A 20010-nucleotide genomic window follows, 5' to 3' on the forward strand; every position below is an offset into this window, starting at 1 on the left:
TCTACAGAAACCATGTGCAAAGGAAATTTGTGCTTATCACTACTTTCACTATGATTTTAATAGTTTAATTTGATGTAACTTTCCTCTAGAAGACTTTGCTTCTAGGTTGTGTGTGTGTGTGTGTGTGTGTGTGTGTTTTCTTTAAGAAAAGTCAATTTTCTTTTCAGGGATGCTGATTTTAGTAAGTATTAATCTCATTCAGTTTTTTATCATCTGCTTTGTCAACAGAAGACATTGACTGAGGTCTACTCTCTAGGCTGTGACTTTATTTTTTTTAATTATTTATTTATTTATTTATGATAGTCACAGAGAGAGAGAGAGAGAGAGAGAGGCAGAGACACAGGCAGAGGGAGAAGCAGGCTCCATGCACTAGGAGCCCGATGTGGGATTCAATCCCGGGTCTCCAGGATCGCGCCCTGGGCCAAAGGCAGGAAATAGACCGCTGCGCCACCCAGGGATCCCTAGGCTGTGACTTTAATACATTTCACTCTAGTTCGGACTCCTGATATATCTTGACCTTGAAGAATGCAGTATCAAAGTTTCTACTTGATTCTGTAAACTCCTTGAATTTTCCCACTGAGTTCCCCCTTCATTAAGCAGCATGGTTTTTTTTCTAAATAAACAATCAAATGTGAATGAGCATTTATACTATGTCCATGATTGTGGTGTATGCTGTAGAACATAAAGCAAAACAAAAAAAAAAGCAAAGTCATAGTTTGTAAACATAAGGAGCTTATATTTTAGATGCCATCACAAAACAGCATGCAGTAAACAACTAGAGAACAATAAAAATAGAAAAGTACTACATCCTTTATGGCATATGATAACTTCTATAAGTTGGTGTGGCCCTCATGGAAAAAAAAATAGAGCTGAGATGACATCTTAAAGGAGAATGGAAATAGGGGAGCCAAGAGAAAGACCAGGTGTTTCAAAATGGGAAGATACCGTGTAAAGGAATAGAGGTAAGATTAACCAGTGCATGCAAGAAGGATAGTGCAGCATCTGTGCGAGAGTGTGTTTGTATTCGAGAAATATGGGTAAACAAGTTTGATAGCACATAGAATCATAGGGTAAAAGAGACTTTCAAGCTGGTCTATAATATTCCTCATTTTAAAATTTGGAAGACTAGGGCTGAGGGGTAAGTGATTTCCCAAATATGTGTCAGTGGTCATGTGGCAGAGTTAGGTTAAGCATTCAGCTTTGAGGTTTTTGTTTTGTTTTGCTTTGTCTTATTTTTCTTTTATTGAAGTTCTTGATTTCAAGCCTGGGAGCTTTCGCATACACACTGCTGCCCCATACAGGGCTACTGAAAGGGAGACATAATAGCACAGGAGTTCAGCTATATGACAGTTTCAGCTGAAATACTGATTCTGGTCATTACAGACAGGTCACCTTGGACAGGGTTGTTATTTAACCTTTCTGAGTATTTTTCATCAGTATCCTGGGGGATGCTGGGGAATGCTAATAGTATCCACCACCTAAAATGGTGCACTTGTAGAGAAAAGGTGCTTATCACAGCAAACAGAACATAATAAGTATCCAATATATGTTATCTGTTGTTTTTTTAGCTTTCATCCCAACATTTTTTTAAATATTGGCCATGTTTGGTAAAGTTATTTGAGATATTTTAAAAGGCAGATTAAATAGAGAACTTAATGCTTAATAGGAGAGATAAGATTATAAACAAAAAATTTATAATAAAAGGTAAAAAGTGATCAGGGTTGTAGGTAAGGCATAGATAAAATAGACAAAGTACTGTGAGCATTAAGAAGCAAGAGAAATGTCTTCTATGTGGAAATAGCTTTATGAAATGGTGAATTGTTTGTAAAAGCAGATCTTCCAGAGGGGCACCTGGGTGGCTTACTCTGTTAAGCCTCTGACTCTTCATTTCTCCTCAGGTCGTGATCTCATGGGTCAGAAGATCAAGCCCCATAAGTGGGCTTGCCCTCAGCAGGGAGTCTGTTTGAGATTCCCTTCTTCTGCCCCTCCCTTCACGTGCTCTCCCCCTCCTAAAATAAATAAATAGATCTCTAAAAAAAAAATAAATAATAAATGGAACTGCCAGAAAATAAACAGCCAAATAAACACAATTTTTCAGTCACCTTAGGAGACTAGATATCTATTACTTATAAGAGACTTCACTTAAAGGTCAAAAGATATTTGGACACCCCTCTGAGAACTACCATCACGGTGGTTCACGCACCCACCCCAGAAAGTCTTCTTCCCAATCTCCTTTCAGAAGGATGTGGCAGATTCGTCCTGAGGGAGGTCAGGGAGGAGAGGAGGCGCTCTGGGGGAGGGACAGAGGGGTGGAGGCACAGAGCTATGCATGAGAGGGCACGTGGTTGGGACCCCTGAGAAGGTTCTGGGGGGCTGGTCCTCAGGGAGAAAGGAACCTTCTTCTGTTGAGGCTGAGCAGTCCTCCCTGGAAGATCACTACCTGAGAAGTGAGAACAGTGCCTTACCTAGGATCACAGTGGATGGAGAGTCACAGTGAAGAGGTTGGACCTCCCCAGGAGTGAGTGGCTAAGTCCACTGGAGCCCATGTTAGCAGAGGCCCCTTCAGGGGAATTCCACCCCAGCGGTGGGAGAGACTGAGTTTTAAGCTGGGTGACCCTCCCTCTCTGCTGACTAAAGTATTATGAGACATTCTTGCCTTCTTTTGTCTTTTTAAAGGGACTATTTCAAACAGTGTAAAATGAAATATGGTTTTTGCTATTGCTTTTTTATTTAAGGCTTTATTAGGTTAAGGTGGTTCCTTTTTCTTCTATTCCAAGTTTCCTGATGGTATTTTTTTAGAATCTTGAAATATGAAGCATCTAATTGAATAGTTTTTGGCTTCAATTGGGATATATTGTTTTATTCTTTTAATCTACTAATGTAAGGAATTTTATGGATGTATTTTCTAACATGACCCAACTTTACATTCCTGGGGTTGACCCAACTTAGACATGATGCATTATTTCTTTTAAACATCGCTGGATCAGGTTGCTAATGTTTTGCTTAGGACATTGACACCTATGTTCATGAATGAAAAAGCCCTCCAATATTTTTTCCTTACTACTGTCCTTGTCTGGTTTGTCTTGTGACTATAAGAATCTTATAAAATGAGATTGAGAGTATTTCCTCCTTTCCTCTGGAAAAATTGCTATAGAGTTGGGATAGTTTCCTTGAAGGCAGCATTTGACTATGTTGTTTAGACACGATTTTTTCTTAGTAGAAAAACTTTTAACTCAGGATTAAGTATATATAGTCTTTATAAATTCATTGTTTCTTCTTAATTCAGTTTTGATTAGATATTTTTCCTATGAATATGTGTATTTTATCTCTGTTCAAAATTATTGACATATTATTCAACTTTTATTCTTATTTTTCTTTTCAACTTCTGCTGTTTCCATAATGATACCTTCCTTTACAGTCCTAAATTCCTAATTTGTGACTTTTCTCTTAGTCACGCTAGCCAATGTTTGTTTTCAGAGACCCAAATTTGCTTTGTGTCTCTACTCTACTGTATGTGGTTTCTATTTCATTTATTTCTGCTCTCCTCTTTATCATTTCCCTCCTTTCCACTTGGAGGTTATCTGTTTATTTTTTCTAACATCTTAAGTTGAACTTACTTTTAACTTTTTCACCTTTTACATTTCCCAATAAAAATATTTTAAACTACAAACTTACCACTGGATTTTGCTTTTAAATATACTACAAATTTGGATATATAGTATTATTTTCCAGTTTTATTTTCTATTTGATCCATAGCTTACATATAGATACTATTTCTAAACACAAGAAGTATTAAATACTTCTATGTTATTTCTTTCCAACTTTTTTTATTGGTAAAATGGCACTGTGTAACTCAAAATGGATCACAGACATAAATATAAAACATAAAACCATAAAATTCCTAGAACACAACATGGGAGAAAACCTAGATGACCTTGGGTATAACAGTGCCTTTTTAGACATGACACTAAAGACACAATCCATGAAAAAGTAATTGATAAACTAGTCTTCATGAAAATTAAACACTTCTAGTGTGTGAAAAGCTATGTCGAGACAATGAGAAAATAAGCTATGGACCGGGGGAAAAATATTTGCAAAAGATACAACTGCCAAAGGACTGTATCCAAAATATACAAAGAACTCTGAAACCCAACAATTAGAAAGCAAAAATCCTGATTAAAAAATGGGCCAAAGACTTTAACAGACATCTCACTGAAGAAGATACATAGGTGCATTTAATACGCGCATTAAAAGATGCCCCACCCCATGTCATCAGGGAAATGCAAATTAAAACAACTACTACATGTCTATTTGAACAGCCAAAATCCCAAACACTGAGCACACCAAATTCTGGTGAGGATGTGGAGTCAAGGAGGGTACTTCCCCCAGCCCCTGGCAACTATTGACTTTTGTACTGTGTCTGCAGTTTCTCCTTTTCCAGAATGTCTTTAGTTGGAATCATATAACATGTAGCCTTTTCAGATTGGTTTCTTTCACCCAGTAACATGCAATTAAAGTCCTTCTATGTATTTTCATGGCTTGATCATTTCTTTTTAGGGCTGAATACTATTCCATTGTCTAGAGGTTACAGTTTATTTATCCACTCACCTACTGAAGGACACCTTGGTTGCTTCCAAGTTTTGCCAGTTATAAATAAAAATACTACAAACATACAAAAACTTATGTTTTTTGTGTGCACATAAGTTTTTAACTGCTTTGATTAAATGCCAAAAAAGCACAATTGCTGGATTATATGGGAACGGTATTTCAGTTTTGTAAACACTTCCCATCTGTCTTCCAAAGTAGCTGTACTATTTTGCATTCTCATCAGCAATGAATGAGCGTTTCTATTGCACCCACATTTTCACCAGCCTTTGGTGTTATCAGTGTTCTGGGTTTTGGCCAATTTTAAAAATATGTAATAGCGTCTCTTGAATTACATTTTTGCTTGTCCCAAAAATGAATTGACCATGTATGTGTGGATCTATAACTAAGTTCACTATTCTGTTTCACTGATCCATACCTGTCTTTACATCAACAATATACATCTTAATAACTGTAGGTTTATAGTAAGTCTTTAAATCAGGTAGTTCATATACTCCATGTTCTTCTTTTCCAAGATTTTGTCCATTTTAGGTCTTTTGCATTTTCAAAAAAACATTTTTGGAATGGAATTTCAATTTATACAACACACAAAAGTTGCACTGAATCTACAGACAGTTTTGGGTACAACTGTCACCTTACTAATATAATCTTCTTATTAATATAGATACCTGTCCATTTACTTGGGTTACCATTTATTGTATTACATTGTAGTTTTCAGTCAACAGGTTTTATTAAATTGAACTTCAAGCGTTTATTGTTTTTGATGTTTTTATGAATGATATTTTAAGATTACTTTCCAACTGTATGTTGCTGGTGTATAGATATACAATTGATTTGACTTTACCGATTTTCTATCTTGATACCTAGATTAATTCATTCATTAGTACTAGTGAGTTTTTGAACAACTGAATTTTAGGGTTTTCTGTGTCTGCAACCTAATGCTTGCCAATATAAGAAGTCTTAACTTTTCTTTTCCAAAATGCATGCTTTTTTTTCTTTTTCTTATTTCATTGCAAGATCTCTATTATAATAGAAGATAGAATTGGTAAGATTGGACAAACTTCTACTGTTATCAGTTCTAGGAATGAAAGAGTTCTATATTTTACCATTAAGTATGAATGTGAAATGCAGGTTTTTCAGAGAAACTCACTAAATTTAAGATGTTTCCTTCTATTCATACTTCACTCATCACTTTTTCTCATGAAGTGATGTTGAATAATGTGATAGTCACTCAGGCTGCATAACAAAATACCACAGGCTGAGTGGCTTAAACAACAGAAATTTATTTTTTCTCACAGTTCTGGGGCAAGATGTCCTAGATCAAGGCCTGGCAAGGTTAAATTCCTAGGAAGAATTCTTTTCCTGACTTGCATATAACCACCTTTTTTCTTGTCCTCACAGGGTGAAGAGAGAGAGAGCAAGCTTTCTGGTGTCTGTTTATATAAGGACACTAATCCTAGTGGATTGGGGCTCTACTCTTTTTTTTTTTTTTAAGATTTATTTATTTATTCATGAGAGACACAGACTAGAGAGAGAGGCAGGGACATAGGCAGAGGGAGAAGCAGGCTCCTTGCAGGGAGCCTGATGCAGGACTCGATTCTGGATCTCAGGATCATGACCTGAGCCGAAGGCAGGCACCCAACCGCTGAGTCAACCAGGCGTCCCTGGAGCTCTACTCTTACGATCTTCTTTAACCTTAATTGCCTATCTCCAAATACAGTCACATGGGAGTTAGAATTTCAACAGATGAATTTGGGGAGATGCAATTCTGTCCATAGTAACGCCAAATGCTTTTTTGCACCCATTGAGATTATCACATGATTTTTCTCTCATATTATGTTGATGTGACAGGTGACTAACTGGTTTGTTGTGTTCATCAGTACTATTAGCCTACAGTTCTTTTCTTATAATGTCTTTATTGGGATACGATATCAGAGAAGTTCTGACTCACCAGTGAAGTGAGTTCTCTGGATCTGTAACATTCTTAATGAGAAATCCTGTAATTATAAGCTCAGTTTCTTCAAAAGATAGTGAAATTCATATTTTTTATTTTAGAAATGTGTATCATTCAAGAAATATGTCTGTCAAATTTATATAAAGTTGTTTATATTTTCATATTATTGTTTAATGTGTATAAGATCTTCAGTTATGTACCCTCTTTCATTTTAATATTAGCAATTCATTGCTTCTTACTTTTTTCTTTAATCACTTTAATAAGAATTTATCCATTTCATTATTATTTCAATAAAATAACTTTTTGTTTCATTACTTTTTTCTAATTTTTGTCCATTTTCTATTTTATTAATATTTGACCTAGTCCTTATTATTTCCTTTACTTTTACATGTTTTTGGGTTTAATTTTCTGTTGCTTTTCTCTTAGTTTTTTAGGTGGAATTTAAGGTCATTGACTTTAAATTCCTTTTTTTTAAATATAAGAATGTAAAACTCTTGGTTTCTCTTTAAACATGCTTTAGTGGTATCCACAATATTTTAACACTCTATTGAGATATAATTTACATACCATACCATATATACACATGAAGTAACCAATTCAATGGTTTTTGGTATATTCACAGAGTTGTACAACAATCACCAGAATCTAATTTTATAACTTTTTCTTCACCCCCAAAAGAAAGTCTGTACCTGTTAGCAGTCAATTCACATTTTTGCATTCCTAGTTCCATTCCTAGGCAGCCACTGATTTACTTTCTGTCTCTATAGATTTGCCTATTGTGGGTACTTAATGTAAATGGAATTATAAAAAAATGTGCCTTTTGTGACTGGCTTAAAGTTATAAGGTTTATTCATGTTGTAGCATGTAGCAATACTCATTCCTTTTATTAGCCAAATAATGCTCCACTGTATGGATATGTTACATGTTATCCATTCATCAGTTAATGAATATTTGGGGTATTTTTACTCATTGTCTATCATGAGTAATGCTGTTATAAACATTCATGTTCAAGTTTTGGTATAGATATATGATTTCAGGGATCCCTGGATGGCTCAGCAGTTTAGTGCCTGCCTTTGGCCCAGGGCATGGTCCTGGAGTCCCAGGATCAAGTCCCACATCGGGCTTCCTGCATGGAGCCTGTCTCTCTCTCTCTGCCTGTCTCTGCCTCTCTCTCTGTGTCTCTCATGAATAAATAAATAAAATCTTAAAAAAAAAAAAAAACAGATACATGATTTCATTTTTTTTCAGTCACTTAACTAGCATTGGAACTGCTGAATCAAGGTCATTCTATATTTAGTATTTTAGGAAATTCCAGACTGTTTTCCAAAGTGGCTATACCATTTTACATTCCAACCAGCAATTTATGAGGCTTCCTAATTTTTCAGGTCTTTGTCAGTACTTGTTACTGTCTGTCTTTTAAAAATTTAATTATTCTAGTGCGAATAAAGTAGTAGCTCATTGTGGTTTTGATTTGCATTTCCCTAATGATTAATACTGAGCATTTTTTCATATAGTTATTGGTCATTTGTTAGTCTTCTTTGAGGAAAGGTCTATTTAGATAATTTGCCATTTTTTAATTGGGTTAGTATTCTTTTTATTGATGACTGTAACATTTTTTAATTGGGTTAATGTTCTTTTTATTGATGAGCTATAACATTCCTTAGGTATTTTGGATAGGAGACTTTTATCAAATATGTAATTGAAATATTTTCTCCCATTTCCTAGGTTATATTTTAAGTTTCTTAATTGTATTTTTTAAGCACAAATCTTTTTTAAAGAAATTTTGATGTAGTTCAAATTATCTATTTTTTCTTTTTTTATTTGTACTTTCAGTATCATACCTAAGAAGACATTACCTGTTGAAGATCATGAAGATTAGCACCTAAATTTTCTACTAAGAATTTTATAAATTTAACTCTTACACTTAAAGCTTTAAGTGTAACTCTATTTGAGTTGTTTTTTTGTATATGGTTGAGGTAGTGGTTCAATTCCTGTGTGTGTAGTGTTCTATAAGTGTCAAATTCATCATCAATTGAAAGTTTCCCTTAACATTTCTTGTAGTACAAGTCTATAGTGATACATTTTCTCAACTTTTGTCTGAAATTAGTGTAACTTCACTTTGATTTTTGGAGGTTATTTTGTCTAGTTACAGAACTCCAAATTGATGGATTTTTAAAAGTTATTCTTTCATTCCTTTAACAATAGTACCTCATTCTCTGCATTTTTTTTTCTGCTGAAAAGTAAGTGGATATTCTTATTTTTGTTTCATGTGCATCCTTTTTTTTCTGATGTTTTTAAGATTTTCTGTTTTTTATTTGTTTTTAGCAGTTTGAATATCTTAAAGGCTGCTTTTAGACAGTAGCCTTGAGTAACGGAAAGTTGAGCAATGGAAAGTAAAGGCAAAAGGACCTATAGAAATCACCAAACTCCATGCAAAGAGGCTCATTGAGTGACCCACCTTGAAATAGTCATAGGTAGTAACTGACCAATAACAACCAGGCACAGTTCCTAAGATTACCAAAACTGGAGAAATTCCATCCATTACCACACATCCTTACTCCACCCTATAATCATGGTCTCTCACCACCACCTTGTTGAAATTTCTTCTTTCCTGTTCTGACAGCCACTCCTTTGCAGTGTGTTCAATAAACTTCTATATTCTTTGTTCTGCTTGAGACACATTTTTTAACCACCTATGCCATCGACCTCCACCTGATTGGAGTACTGCATAAATACTATGTGCCCCTTGCGTGATGCTTTTCTTTGTGTTTATGCTTCTTGGGTTTCTCAGATATGTTGGTATATATATATATAATATAATATATCATATTATATATTATATATTATATTATATTATATATTATATATATGAGAGTTTTGGCTATCATTGCTGCACAAATTTTTACTTCTGGGATTTAAATTACACATAGGTTTCGTTTGGTGGCTCACAAGTAACTAATACTCTGCTTCTTTTTTTCCTACATTTTTTTCTTATGCATGCTTGAGTTTAGATAGTTCCTATTGTTCCAGTTTAGTTTCCACATACCTACTAAGAAATCTCATCTCTTCTCTATTATACTCCTATTTTCCTTTAAATACTTGATACATTCATAGTAGCTGTTGAAAATTCCTTAGGTCTAATGCTATCATGTCTTTTCGCAGGTGTGTCATCTCTGGGTCTCTTTTTATTGATGGATTTTTCTTTGCATATATAGTATTTTTACATGCAAATGCTTTTGTAAGCAAATGTTCATTTATTAATTTTTATTAAAGTATAATTAACATACAGTGTTATATTACTTTCAAGTAGATAATACAATGATTCGAAAACTCTGTATAGTACTTGGTGCTCATCTCTTAATTCCCTTTTTCTATATCACCAATTCCCCACCCACCTGTCCTCTGGCGACTACCAGTTTGTTATCTGTATTCAAAAGAGACTGCTTTTTTGTTTGTCTGTTTTTTTCTTTACTTGTTTTGTTTCTTAAATTCCACATATTAGTTAAATCTAACGGTATTTATCTTTTGCTGACTGACTTATTTTACTTAGCATTATACCCTCTAGGTTCACCCATGTTGTTGGCACCCCAGGTTTATTGCAGCATTATTTACAATAGCAAGATATGGAAGCAACCGTGTTCCTCCATAAATGGATAAAGAACATTTATATATATATATATGATTGAACATTACTCAACCATAAAAATGAGTGAGATCTTAGTATCTTCTTTTTTTTTTTTTTGGATCTTAGTATTTTTAATTATTCTTTGGACATTGTAAATACTAAATTGTTCAGTGTTAAGATTTTGTTGTCCTCTGTTGAGTGTTGGATTTTGTTATGGATTATTTTGATTATATTGAATTTATTAAAGCTTTGTTCAGAAAAATCTAGAACACCTATTGGCTATAGTAGCCCAATAATAGTATAGTAGTTCCAGGGGTGCAACCTTTCTCAAGTATCTACTAAATGCCTGGGTAATTCAGCAAATCTTTCCACTTGGCCAGTCAGAATTCCAACATCTCCTAGAATCCTTATTTGGCTCATACCTTCCCAATACTTACTGTTTACCCAAGACCATAAAATCTTGCATTTCACATGTGAAGCTTAGTATTCATCTAAGAATCAAGATGCACCCAATCAATGTCTTCAGGTTCTTCCCTATGAAGTCCCCTTCTCTTTGATAATCTACCTTATAAATTCCATTTATCTCAGCTACTCTAAACTTTGACTTATGTGTTCTCAATCATGCAAGACCATTCTAGTCTGTATGATGGTTTTTGCATGGATCTATATCGAATCCAAATTTGTATGGACTCCAAATTCTTAAGCCATATTGAGAAAGGGCCTTTAGGCAGAAATTCAGGATAATTATTTGGTTCACTTAATTCTTTTCTTTTCTTTCCAGAATCACAGTCCCATGCTATCTGTTGTCTAAAATCTAAAAATAGCTGTTCCATACATTTGGTTCATTTTTAGAATACTTATGGTGGGAGGGCTGGTTTGGTGCTAATTACCCTGTAATAATCAGAAACAGAGTCCAGCATATTAAACAATAAATAAAACAAAAAGAAATAATAATAATAATAAATAAAATTAATGTACTATCTTATTATTCCTTTTATTTATTTTATTTCAAAACTCTTTAGACTAGTATAAAAGTACAAATCCTTCTCAAGGCCCTTATAAGGTCCTGAATCATCTATCCCTCTGTTATTTCTCTGACTTCATATTCTCATTCTAGCCCTCATTCCCTCAAACCAGATGTGTTGGCCTTCTTGACCTTCTGCAAACACACTAATTTTATTTCTCAGCACGTTTACTTATAGTTATTTCTTTTTCTTAAAGATTTTGTTTATTTATTCATGAGAGATACAGAGAGAGAGAGAGAGAGAGAGAGAGAGAGAGAGAGACATAGGCAGAGGGAGAAGCAGGTTCCCTATAAGGAGCCTGATGCAGGACTCAATCCCAGGACCCAGGACCACAACCCAAGCCAAAGGCAGATGCTCAACCATTTAGTCACCCAGGTGTCCCTACTTATAGTTATTTCTAAATGTTCTTTCCCTTGTTATCTATATGATTCATATTCACACTGGTTCCAAGTATTTGCCTTCAAATTCACCTGTAAAATAGCTTTTTCTCATAATCCCATATACAATATATACCTCACCACCCCCATCACTTTCTACTCTCCCATATCTGCTTTATTTTCTCCATAGCATTTAGAAATACTTAATACACTCCAAAAATCCCCAGTACTGCACATGCTCTGGAACCTTTACTTGGCTTGCAGTTTCCCAAGATTTATTCTGTGCCCACTACATCATGGAACCAGGCCCTATACATAACCAATTTAAAATTCAACCAAGACGATGAAACTTTTTTGCAGTTTTATTTATTTGTTTGTTTGTCTGTTTCCATTCTTCCTACTAGAACCTAAGAATACATATTTCATTTTATCCTTGCTACCTGGAACAGTACCTGTTAATACTAAGTGTTTAATTCATAGTTACTGACTTTGTACAACAGAATTTCTCATGTATTTGGAGAAAATGGAATCTAATTTATAATCATGAGTGAAAACAATATACTGATAAAAATAATAAGTGTTTGGGCATACTATTATAGGGAACGTCAGAATAAGTCAACTAGAAATGATTGAGAGAACTTCTGAGAAATATGGAGAATCTTCTTGTGAAGAAAATCACAAAATTGGAATAGGTCCAATTAGTAGAGCTAAATCTCTTTTTTGCATGTGAAGACTTAGCTTCTCAGGAATAGAAGACTAAGCTGGCCCAATAGTAGCAACTAACAATGTTGGGGGGCGGGCAGAAGGACAAAGAGGTAAGGGCACTGAGAATACTGATGAGCAGTTTAGGCTGGTCAAGCTAGGAGAGGAATTACATCAGAGACTGGAAGTTATAGGTGACAATGAGCATGTGAGGTGGGAGTGAAGACAGAATATAGTTGGAAGATAATGGTTAAATTTTGAATTTCTCTGGTTTATTTTTAAAGGACAGAAAAGCTCTCAGTGATGACTTGGCCTAAGTCATTCATTTTATCAATGAGTAAGTTAAGTCCCAGCTGGTGAAGTGACCTCTTCAACATCTCCAATTAAAAAGAAGTCTACCTGAGTGCAACCCAAGTCCCCAAGGGCCAGTGAAGAACAAGTCTGCCACTGGGCAGCTTCTCCCACCCAACCTGCTCTCCATATGGGATCCCAGCTATAGTCATTTACTCTCCCTCAATCTCAAAATTTCACAGTTCCGAATGACAAAGGAAGGAAATATGTAGACTACAGCCCTGCACTGTTTTTTGTGTGGTTCAATAAATTTTTGGCTTCAGAGCATTTGTTTTTAAGACAAGTTAAAATGTAACCTCCTCAAAGCATTTAGCTTGCCAGCAGGATGCCTGTCTCTAGCTGACAGGACTGGCTGCCTTGTGTTGCTTGGTTTCTAACCAGGTTGTCTGACAGCAGGGTGCTTTTCAGTTTGATCAAGGACAATGGGCTCTAGATCAACCCTTATCATTTGTCAGGCTTTCCTCTCAGACTGGAAAAATCTCATGGTCACATTGGCTGTTGATTCAGCTGGAGTTTGGAGAATGGCAAACATGATTCACCTGGGTTATAAGAGTTGCAGGAGAGTCTTCAGGTTCAGTGTGGTGTTTTGGTATAGGTCTGTGTTGTGGGTCAGGAAACCTGCAATCCAGTCCTCCTCCACTATCCACTTGGAACAATGTTGTAATTAAAATCATTTCACTGCACTAAGCCTTGGTTTAATCATCCCCAGAGTGAAGGAATAAAATAAATCATCTTTAGTATTTATTCCTGTTCAAAAATCTTGAATTACATGAAAACGGATGGAATCTTCCCATATGAGGACCTATCAGATGAAACAGGAGTAGACTGAAGTCTCCTAAAAAATTCATATTACTGATTTATTGTTAGTGAATGATCATTATGCAAAAATGAGTTAAGGATGAACCAATGACCATTAGAGTAAATTCCAGCTTTTATGAGGGAATCTGAGAGATTCTGAGCATCCTCACCACAAAGGGGTTAAGCCCCCTCATATGAAGCAGAAAGGAGTAGTGAGGTCTGAGTCTGGACAGTCAGTAAGCAGAGTAAGTAAGTCCCAATGCTAAGGAAGAGCTATCTGCTGATTTCTCTGTTTTATACTGGAGATGAATTGCTTTGGATCCCCAGATGTTAACTGTAGCCAGAAAAAGGCCAGAATACTGCAATTGCATATAGTCAGAAGAACACATGATTTGGAATTGAGCGGATCTGGAGTCAAATCCAGTTGTGGTCTAACTATTCATCTTTTCTGAATCCAAATTCTGACATTAGTAACTTGGGGATAATTATATCTTGCATGGGTTTTATGAGGATTAGAGATAATGTATGCAAAATGTTTGGCACGTGGTAAACATTTGCTAAATGGTATCTGATCTTATCATTGAGACATGAGGAAAAGGACAAGAATTTTAGCCCACATAGCAACACAGATACTCTGCAATTTTGGCAAACTCAGGGCATCTGGGGACACTCTCAGATCCAATCATGATTTTGTGGAGAAGTCTTCAACACAACCACATAAGGAGAGTGATGTTCTTAGGACTCATGGTAGCAGCTATGGAGAGATGCACAATCACATTCTCTTGGGGACTACAGCACATAGTGACCCTGGAACTTCTACAAGAGAGCCCTAGTGGTGGCAATTTAGTTGAAAATCGGGACATGGGAACCTGCCTTGAAATTAAGTTTGTACATAAGTTTATGAATATTGAAAAATGTCAGTTGTGCATTTCAAGGAACGGAAGACTTATAGAGCAGGAAGGATGGGGCGACAAAGTCCCATTCTCATCACACTTTGTGAAGTCCCCACTGCTGTCCTAGCAAACAAAGAATAAAAGTGAAATTTTGACTCAGAGAGTTTTATGCTAGCTCTCAGCCAGTACTCTCCCTTTATAGTTAAAGACAACAGTTAGCATGGAAAACAAAAACTGTTGGCCAAATGTTAATCAGGGTAAAGGGATAAAAGTCTATAAGACCTGATGCTTGGTTTCTATTTCCCACTAACCCCATAGTATGCATGCATGTACAATCACACACACACACATACACACATGCTCATTAGAAACGGGACTAAATTTCAGAAGGCAAGAGGGTTTCCACTGATTATCCGTTCAAATACTATTCATTTAATAAATATGATGACAAAGAATCTCTCCTTGACAAAACTCTAGTGAAGCTTGCATGAGCTCTTTTTCAACTAGTTCCTGTGCTTGGGTATGTCCTCAAGAGCCCAGTTTTAGTGAGAATCCTGTCGTGCTGGTTTAGCCAGAATCTTCCATCCTTAATCTGATCACTCTTTATAATCTGACCAAATGTCTTATCTGTCTCTGTCTCCCAAGTGATGTCTGACCACTTTGACTTTTCTTCAGCAACAATCCTATTAGGTCAGTTTGGTAAAGAATTATGTTGCCCTCTTCAGTAATTTTACATCTCCAGACTCCTTATCTCCTCCCATATACCCCAAACCCCTGTCCAGTTCTGCTCCTTGGCTTGAAATTCCCACTTTTCCTTGTTATATTTAGAGTTGAGTCCAACCTCTTCTAGTATAAAACCTCATCGCAGTATTCCCTGTATCTATCACAATAGTCCTGAATAAAATCTGCCTTACTTTTTTAACAAGACTCAGAATAGTTGTTTTCTTTTTTTTCCTCTAACAATGAACACCAAAAAAGACATAAACTAAACTTCAAAGCAAAGAAGGGCAGAGAATAGAAAGCAGCCTCTTTAAATACAGGAAAATGTAGTGACCAAAAAATCATCTTAAATGGGAGAGGTTAAAGTAATCAAATATTTGCTACTTGTGTTTGCAGAAGTTCTGAGACAAAAGTTATAATTCTTACTTTCAATGAGTTCCAGTCCAATGTGCAATATAACTGTATACTTTTATAGGGGTTTTATGCCCCTTATAATGCTACTGCAGAGAAGGGAGGGACCATGGGATGTGGGTACATAGGTCTACCTACTTAATAGATAAGTGACCTTGAGGACCTGGGTGGGTGCTTTGGGGCTTGACGGCTTATCTTTAATAGGAAGGTAATAATCCCTACCTCACTAGATTGCAGGGAAGATCAATTGAGTTAATGTCTGCAAAGGAGCTCTACAAACTTTAAGAGGCCCATACAAATGCTAATTGTAGCTATTTTCTTCTCTTTTAAGAGTGCAGTTGGCCTTCTTCATGAAGCTTTTCAGAAAAATGCAAAATTGACCCTGAGCTTTTAAACAAATGGCCTTTCAGATGGAGTCTATAAATTATGATTTGAACTTAAAAAAAATGGGTAACTTTCAAAATTACCCAATTTTGAAATATTCTATCCTTCTTCCTTCAGGTCTCCTTGGCATCCCAAGCTGTCTTCCAGAGCTTAGCCCCTTGTTCTCACCACTTCCTGGTGGGAATCTTCTTCCTCCTTTTTTTCTCCTCTCCCAATCCAAAACCTCCAAGGGAACTGAATGGCTGGGACATCCTCAGCAGAGACTTCCAAGAATATGACAATTATGAAACTCTACCAAGAGAAGACTTAAGCTGATATTTAAGACAAAGTTTTTATCAGGTATGTTGTAGACGTGACTGTACTATAACACACTTCATTGACATACATCTTGTTTGGTGGTAACAGAATGTCTTTTCTAAAAGCATACCAGGGGGCCCCTGAGTGGCTTAGTGGGTTAAGCATCTGCCTTCAGCTCAGGTCATGATCCCAGGGTCCTCAGATTGGCCCTGCCTCAGGATCCCTGCTCTGCTCTTCCTCCTGCTTGTGCTCTCTCTCTCTGTCTCTCAAATAAATAATAAGATCTTTAAAAAATAAATAAATAAAAGCATACCAGTACCTTAAAATTGGAGACACTGGGACAATGACTAAAGGTACCAGGTAAGAACCTGAGCAGTGAGACAGGTTTGGGGTTTTGGGATGCTGGGCCCCCCACCACTGACCTGGAGAATGTAAATCCTGTTGTAATTTCCTTTCATACAATTAGGCTAATGTGGAATGGAGGCTCCTTTACAGCCAGAGCAATGGATTGAAGTTTTTTTGTGTGTGAAATTCCTTGATATTTAAGTATTGCCAGTTGATTAACAAGAAAAAGAGGTAAAGACCTGACAATGCTGGGACCACAGAAAACCCATTTATAAGACATCATGGACCTATGTTTTGGTTGGAATTAGAGATAAAGGATAGAAATTCATCAGCCCAGATTCAGCTCACTACCTGGTACTAAAAGAATTCATAGTATTTGTCTTACTGAAGGTATGTGAAGAACAGCAGCTCTGGGCTCTCAGGGTAGTTGTTATTACCTTATTTGAACATTTATGTTGTTAAACAACACAAATTTGTGGGACCCAAGAAATTCAGAAAGTGTCCCCCACTCCTGGCCCCTAGATAAGTAACAGCTGCGGCCTCTAGCCCTAGTCAGTTCCAAGAAAAACCTCCGAGCACCCCCTTAACAGAAAGTTCCAAATCCGAATGAGGAACTAAGATTCCCCCTCCCCTTACTGGAAATCCCTTAGACCAGCCCATAAAAACCCAGCTGGAACCCACCTCGGGGTCCAAGTCCCTGCTCCGCTGTGTCGGGTACACTTGGACCCAAGCGACGTCCCTTGCCCCGCCCGGAGGCCGGGGTGCTCCTGTGTGCGCAGGGCCGACTGCCGTTGGGACTGCCAGCCCTGCGGTTTACTTTGTTTTGTCTCCGCGGCCGCATTGGAACATTTGTCTGTGTTACTACGTCCTTGTTCATCGTCATAACTGTCTGTGACTTGGCGTGGACTGGGGACATAATGGGGCAGACACAAACCACCCCCTGACCCCAACGACATGGACCAGGCGATTGGGTGTACGTGTGGGGGCACCAAGAGCAGACACTCCAACCTCGCGGCAAAGGACCCTACTTGGTGACCCTGACCACGCCCGCCGCTCTCAAGGTCGTCGGAATAACCGCCTGGGTCCCTGCTCCCGCGGCCGCCAGCTGATCCACACGCCGTCCTCAAGGACGTTGTTCCGGAATGGAGGAGTCAGCCCCACAAGGACAATCCCCTAAAGCTAAGACTGCATCGTTCCCACTTACCCCGCTAGTATTTCTTGTGCTGTGTCCCCTCGCAACTAAAACCAACCCCCACCAACCACTTAATCTAATTTGGGAAATCCTCACCCCAAGTTCTATGGAGATAATAACCTAGCTGTCAGGGATACACCCTGGGGGACCTGGTGGCCTAATCTGACCTTTGACTTATGGGACCCCAAACTCTTTGGAGCCCCTCAGGGCCCCTCGGCCCTCCACGGCCTGTACCCAGATGTGTCGGTAGGTGGGGCTTAAGCTCCCTCCGTGATACCCGCTTTTACGTGTGCCCAGCCCCCTCCCTGTCTGACCATAATAAGGTCTCCAAACGTGGTGGCTGGACGGATTACTTCTGCAAAACATGGGGTTGGGAACAAACTGGGACGTGCCATTGGCTGTCACAGAATCTAACCGGCCTTATAAAAATCCAAGGAAACGCCCAGAGCCCCACACGCCCCGGCGCTGTGAAGTCAGACCCCTATCTCTGTAATCAAGTCACCATTTCCTTAACAGAGGCTGGAAAACAAGATACAAATTGGGGGGGCGGGGTAGGACTTCTCTGGGGACTCCGACTTTACCAAGCTGGGTATGACTGGGGAGTCCTAATCATGATCAGACAGCTTGAGAAGCCGCAAGGTCAAGTCCAAAGAATGGGCCCCAACCCTGTGCTCAATCTCAGGTAACATCTACAACACCCCCTTTGAATTTTCCCCACAACTCCTCCGGTTGGGGCACCCCAGGCCCGACTGGCCTTCCCCTCGACCCTTCTCAACACTCTCTTTGGGCGCTGATGTCCCAGACTTACAAATTCCTCAACACAACTAAACCCAATCTTACCCGATCCTGCTGGCTGTGCCATGACATCCGGCCCCTCTTTATGAAGGAATTGCAATAATGGGTCAATATAACACAACCATGGACCCTAATGCTTGCAGGTGGAACCAAAAGCCTGGTAGTAAAGGCCTCACCTTACAACCCGTTTCAGCCCAGGGGCTCTGCATAGGCACTCCCTCCTCCACGCCACTACCAGATTCTGTGCAACGTTAATCTGTGCCGCCCTGAACGAAGAATGATGTTTCTACACTGACCATTCAGGGATAGTCCGAGAATCGATGGCGAAGGTCAGGGAAGGACTGGCCAGGAGAAAATGACAGCAAGAGTAGCAACAGGGGTGGTTCGAATCCTGGTTCATCATTCCCCCTGGCTAACTACCTTATTGTCCTCCCTAGCCGGCCCCCTCATCTTCCTCTTCCCCCTCCTGACCTTTAGACCCTGCCTCATTAATAGACTAGTGGCTTTTTTTTTTTTTTTTTTGACTAGTGGCTTTTGTCAGGGATCCAGTTAACACCTTTGAACTCATAGTACTAAGGCAATGATACCAACCACTGAACATTCAGGACCCACGATTGGGTTCCTCTGAAAAAGGGGGGAATGTGGGACCCAAGAAATTCAGAAAGTGTTCCCCACCCCTGGCGCCTAGATAAGTAACAACTGTGGCCTCTAGCCCTAGTCAGTTCCAGAAAAACCTCAGAGCACGCTCTTAACGGAAAGTTCCATATCGGAATGAGGAACTAAGAGCTTGAGAAACTGCCCCACCCTTACTGGAAATCCCCTAGACCAGCCCATAAAAACCAAGCTGGAACCCACCTGGGGTCCAAGTCCCTGCTCGGTTGTGACGGATATACTTGGACCCAAGCTCGAGCTTGCTAATAAACTGTCATGTGCTTGCATCGGTGTTGGCTCTTTGGTGGTTTCTCAGAATCGCAATCTTGGGCACAACAAAATTCACCTGACCAAATTATAAAGGTCTAATTGGCTTTATTAATCAATTCATGAATTAGGCAACATCACATTTAGCAAATAGGAAGAAGCTCCAGTGAGCTGCAGAAAAGGAAAGGTTGTCAAAGGCAGTGAGGGAGTGAAGAAAGGGGAATGATTAGCAAAGAATTGTTTTAGGCAAGGTTGCCCTCCTAACGGGAATGAAAAGAGTATCTCAGTAAATTCCCTAGCGCTGATCAGGAAACTCCAGGTTGGCTGCTTAAAGATTATAGTCCTGTAAGGGTTAAAACTGAAGTTAGGTATTAAATTTGGGTTTGACTATGTGGGCCTTGACATAGTGACTCCATCTGGGCTTTAGTTTTCTTTGTAATGTTGACTCATTTATTCCACAACTATATGTATCAAGTCACTACAGATTTCTGAAAAGAGTGCTGGGAAAATGTAGAAAGACAAAGCATATACAAGTGAAAACAAATTATATTATGGGATTTACAAAGTCCCTATAATACAGGGATTAGTAGCATTGGCCATGGAGTCAAACAAATGTTG

The 20010-nt window shown here is 38.2% G+C and overlaps 1 protein-coding gene and 1 long non-coding RNA gene across 16 annotated transcripts in view; one reads left to right on the top strand and one right to left on the bottom strand.

The window, feature by feature from the left end:
• The window catches only part of LOC118350911 (uncharacterized), a 119413-nt gene extending 101840 nt beyond the window's left edge, over positions 1 to 17573 (bottom strand). For 12 of the 15 annotated variants that reach the window (XR_004805613.2, XR_004805612.2, XR_004805610.2 and 9 more), the window contains exon 1: positions 17169 to 17379. Coding sequence is in view for 5 of the 15 variants with exons in the window: in XM_035699728.2 (XP_035555621.2) it covers positions 17169 to 17370 (202 nt within the window). In the remaining 10 variants the exon portion in view is untranslated. Of the gene's footprint in view, positions 1 to 17168 lie in introns of all 15 variants that reach the window. The other 3 variants (XM_049094720.1, XM_049094721.1, XM_035699725.2) reach the window with 3 other exon arrangements.
• Positions 1 to 20010, top strand: part of LOC125752624 (uncharacterized) — a 29720-nt gene that overhangs the window by 4217 nt on the left and 5493 nt on the right. Inside the window, exon 2 of the long non-coding RNA XR_007402587.1 lies at positions 15963 to 18361. This is a non-coding gene — a long non-coding RNA (uncharacterized LOC125752624). The remainder of the gene's footprint in view (positions 1 to 15962; positions 18362 to 20010) is intronic.

Source organism: Canis lupus, chromosome 16, assembly GCF_003254725.2.
Source record: "Canis lupus dingo isolate Sandy chromosome 16, ASM325472v2, whole genome shotgun sequence".
Classification (NCBI taxonomy): domain Eukaryota; kingdom Metazoa; phylum Chordata; class Mammalia; order Carnivora; family Canidae; genus Canis; species Canis lupus.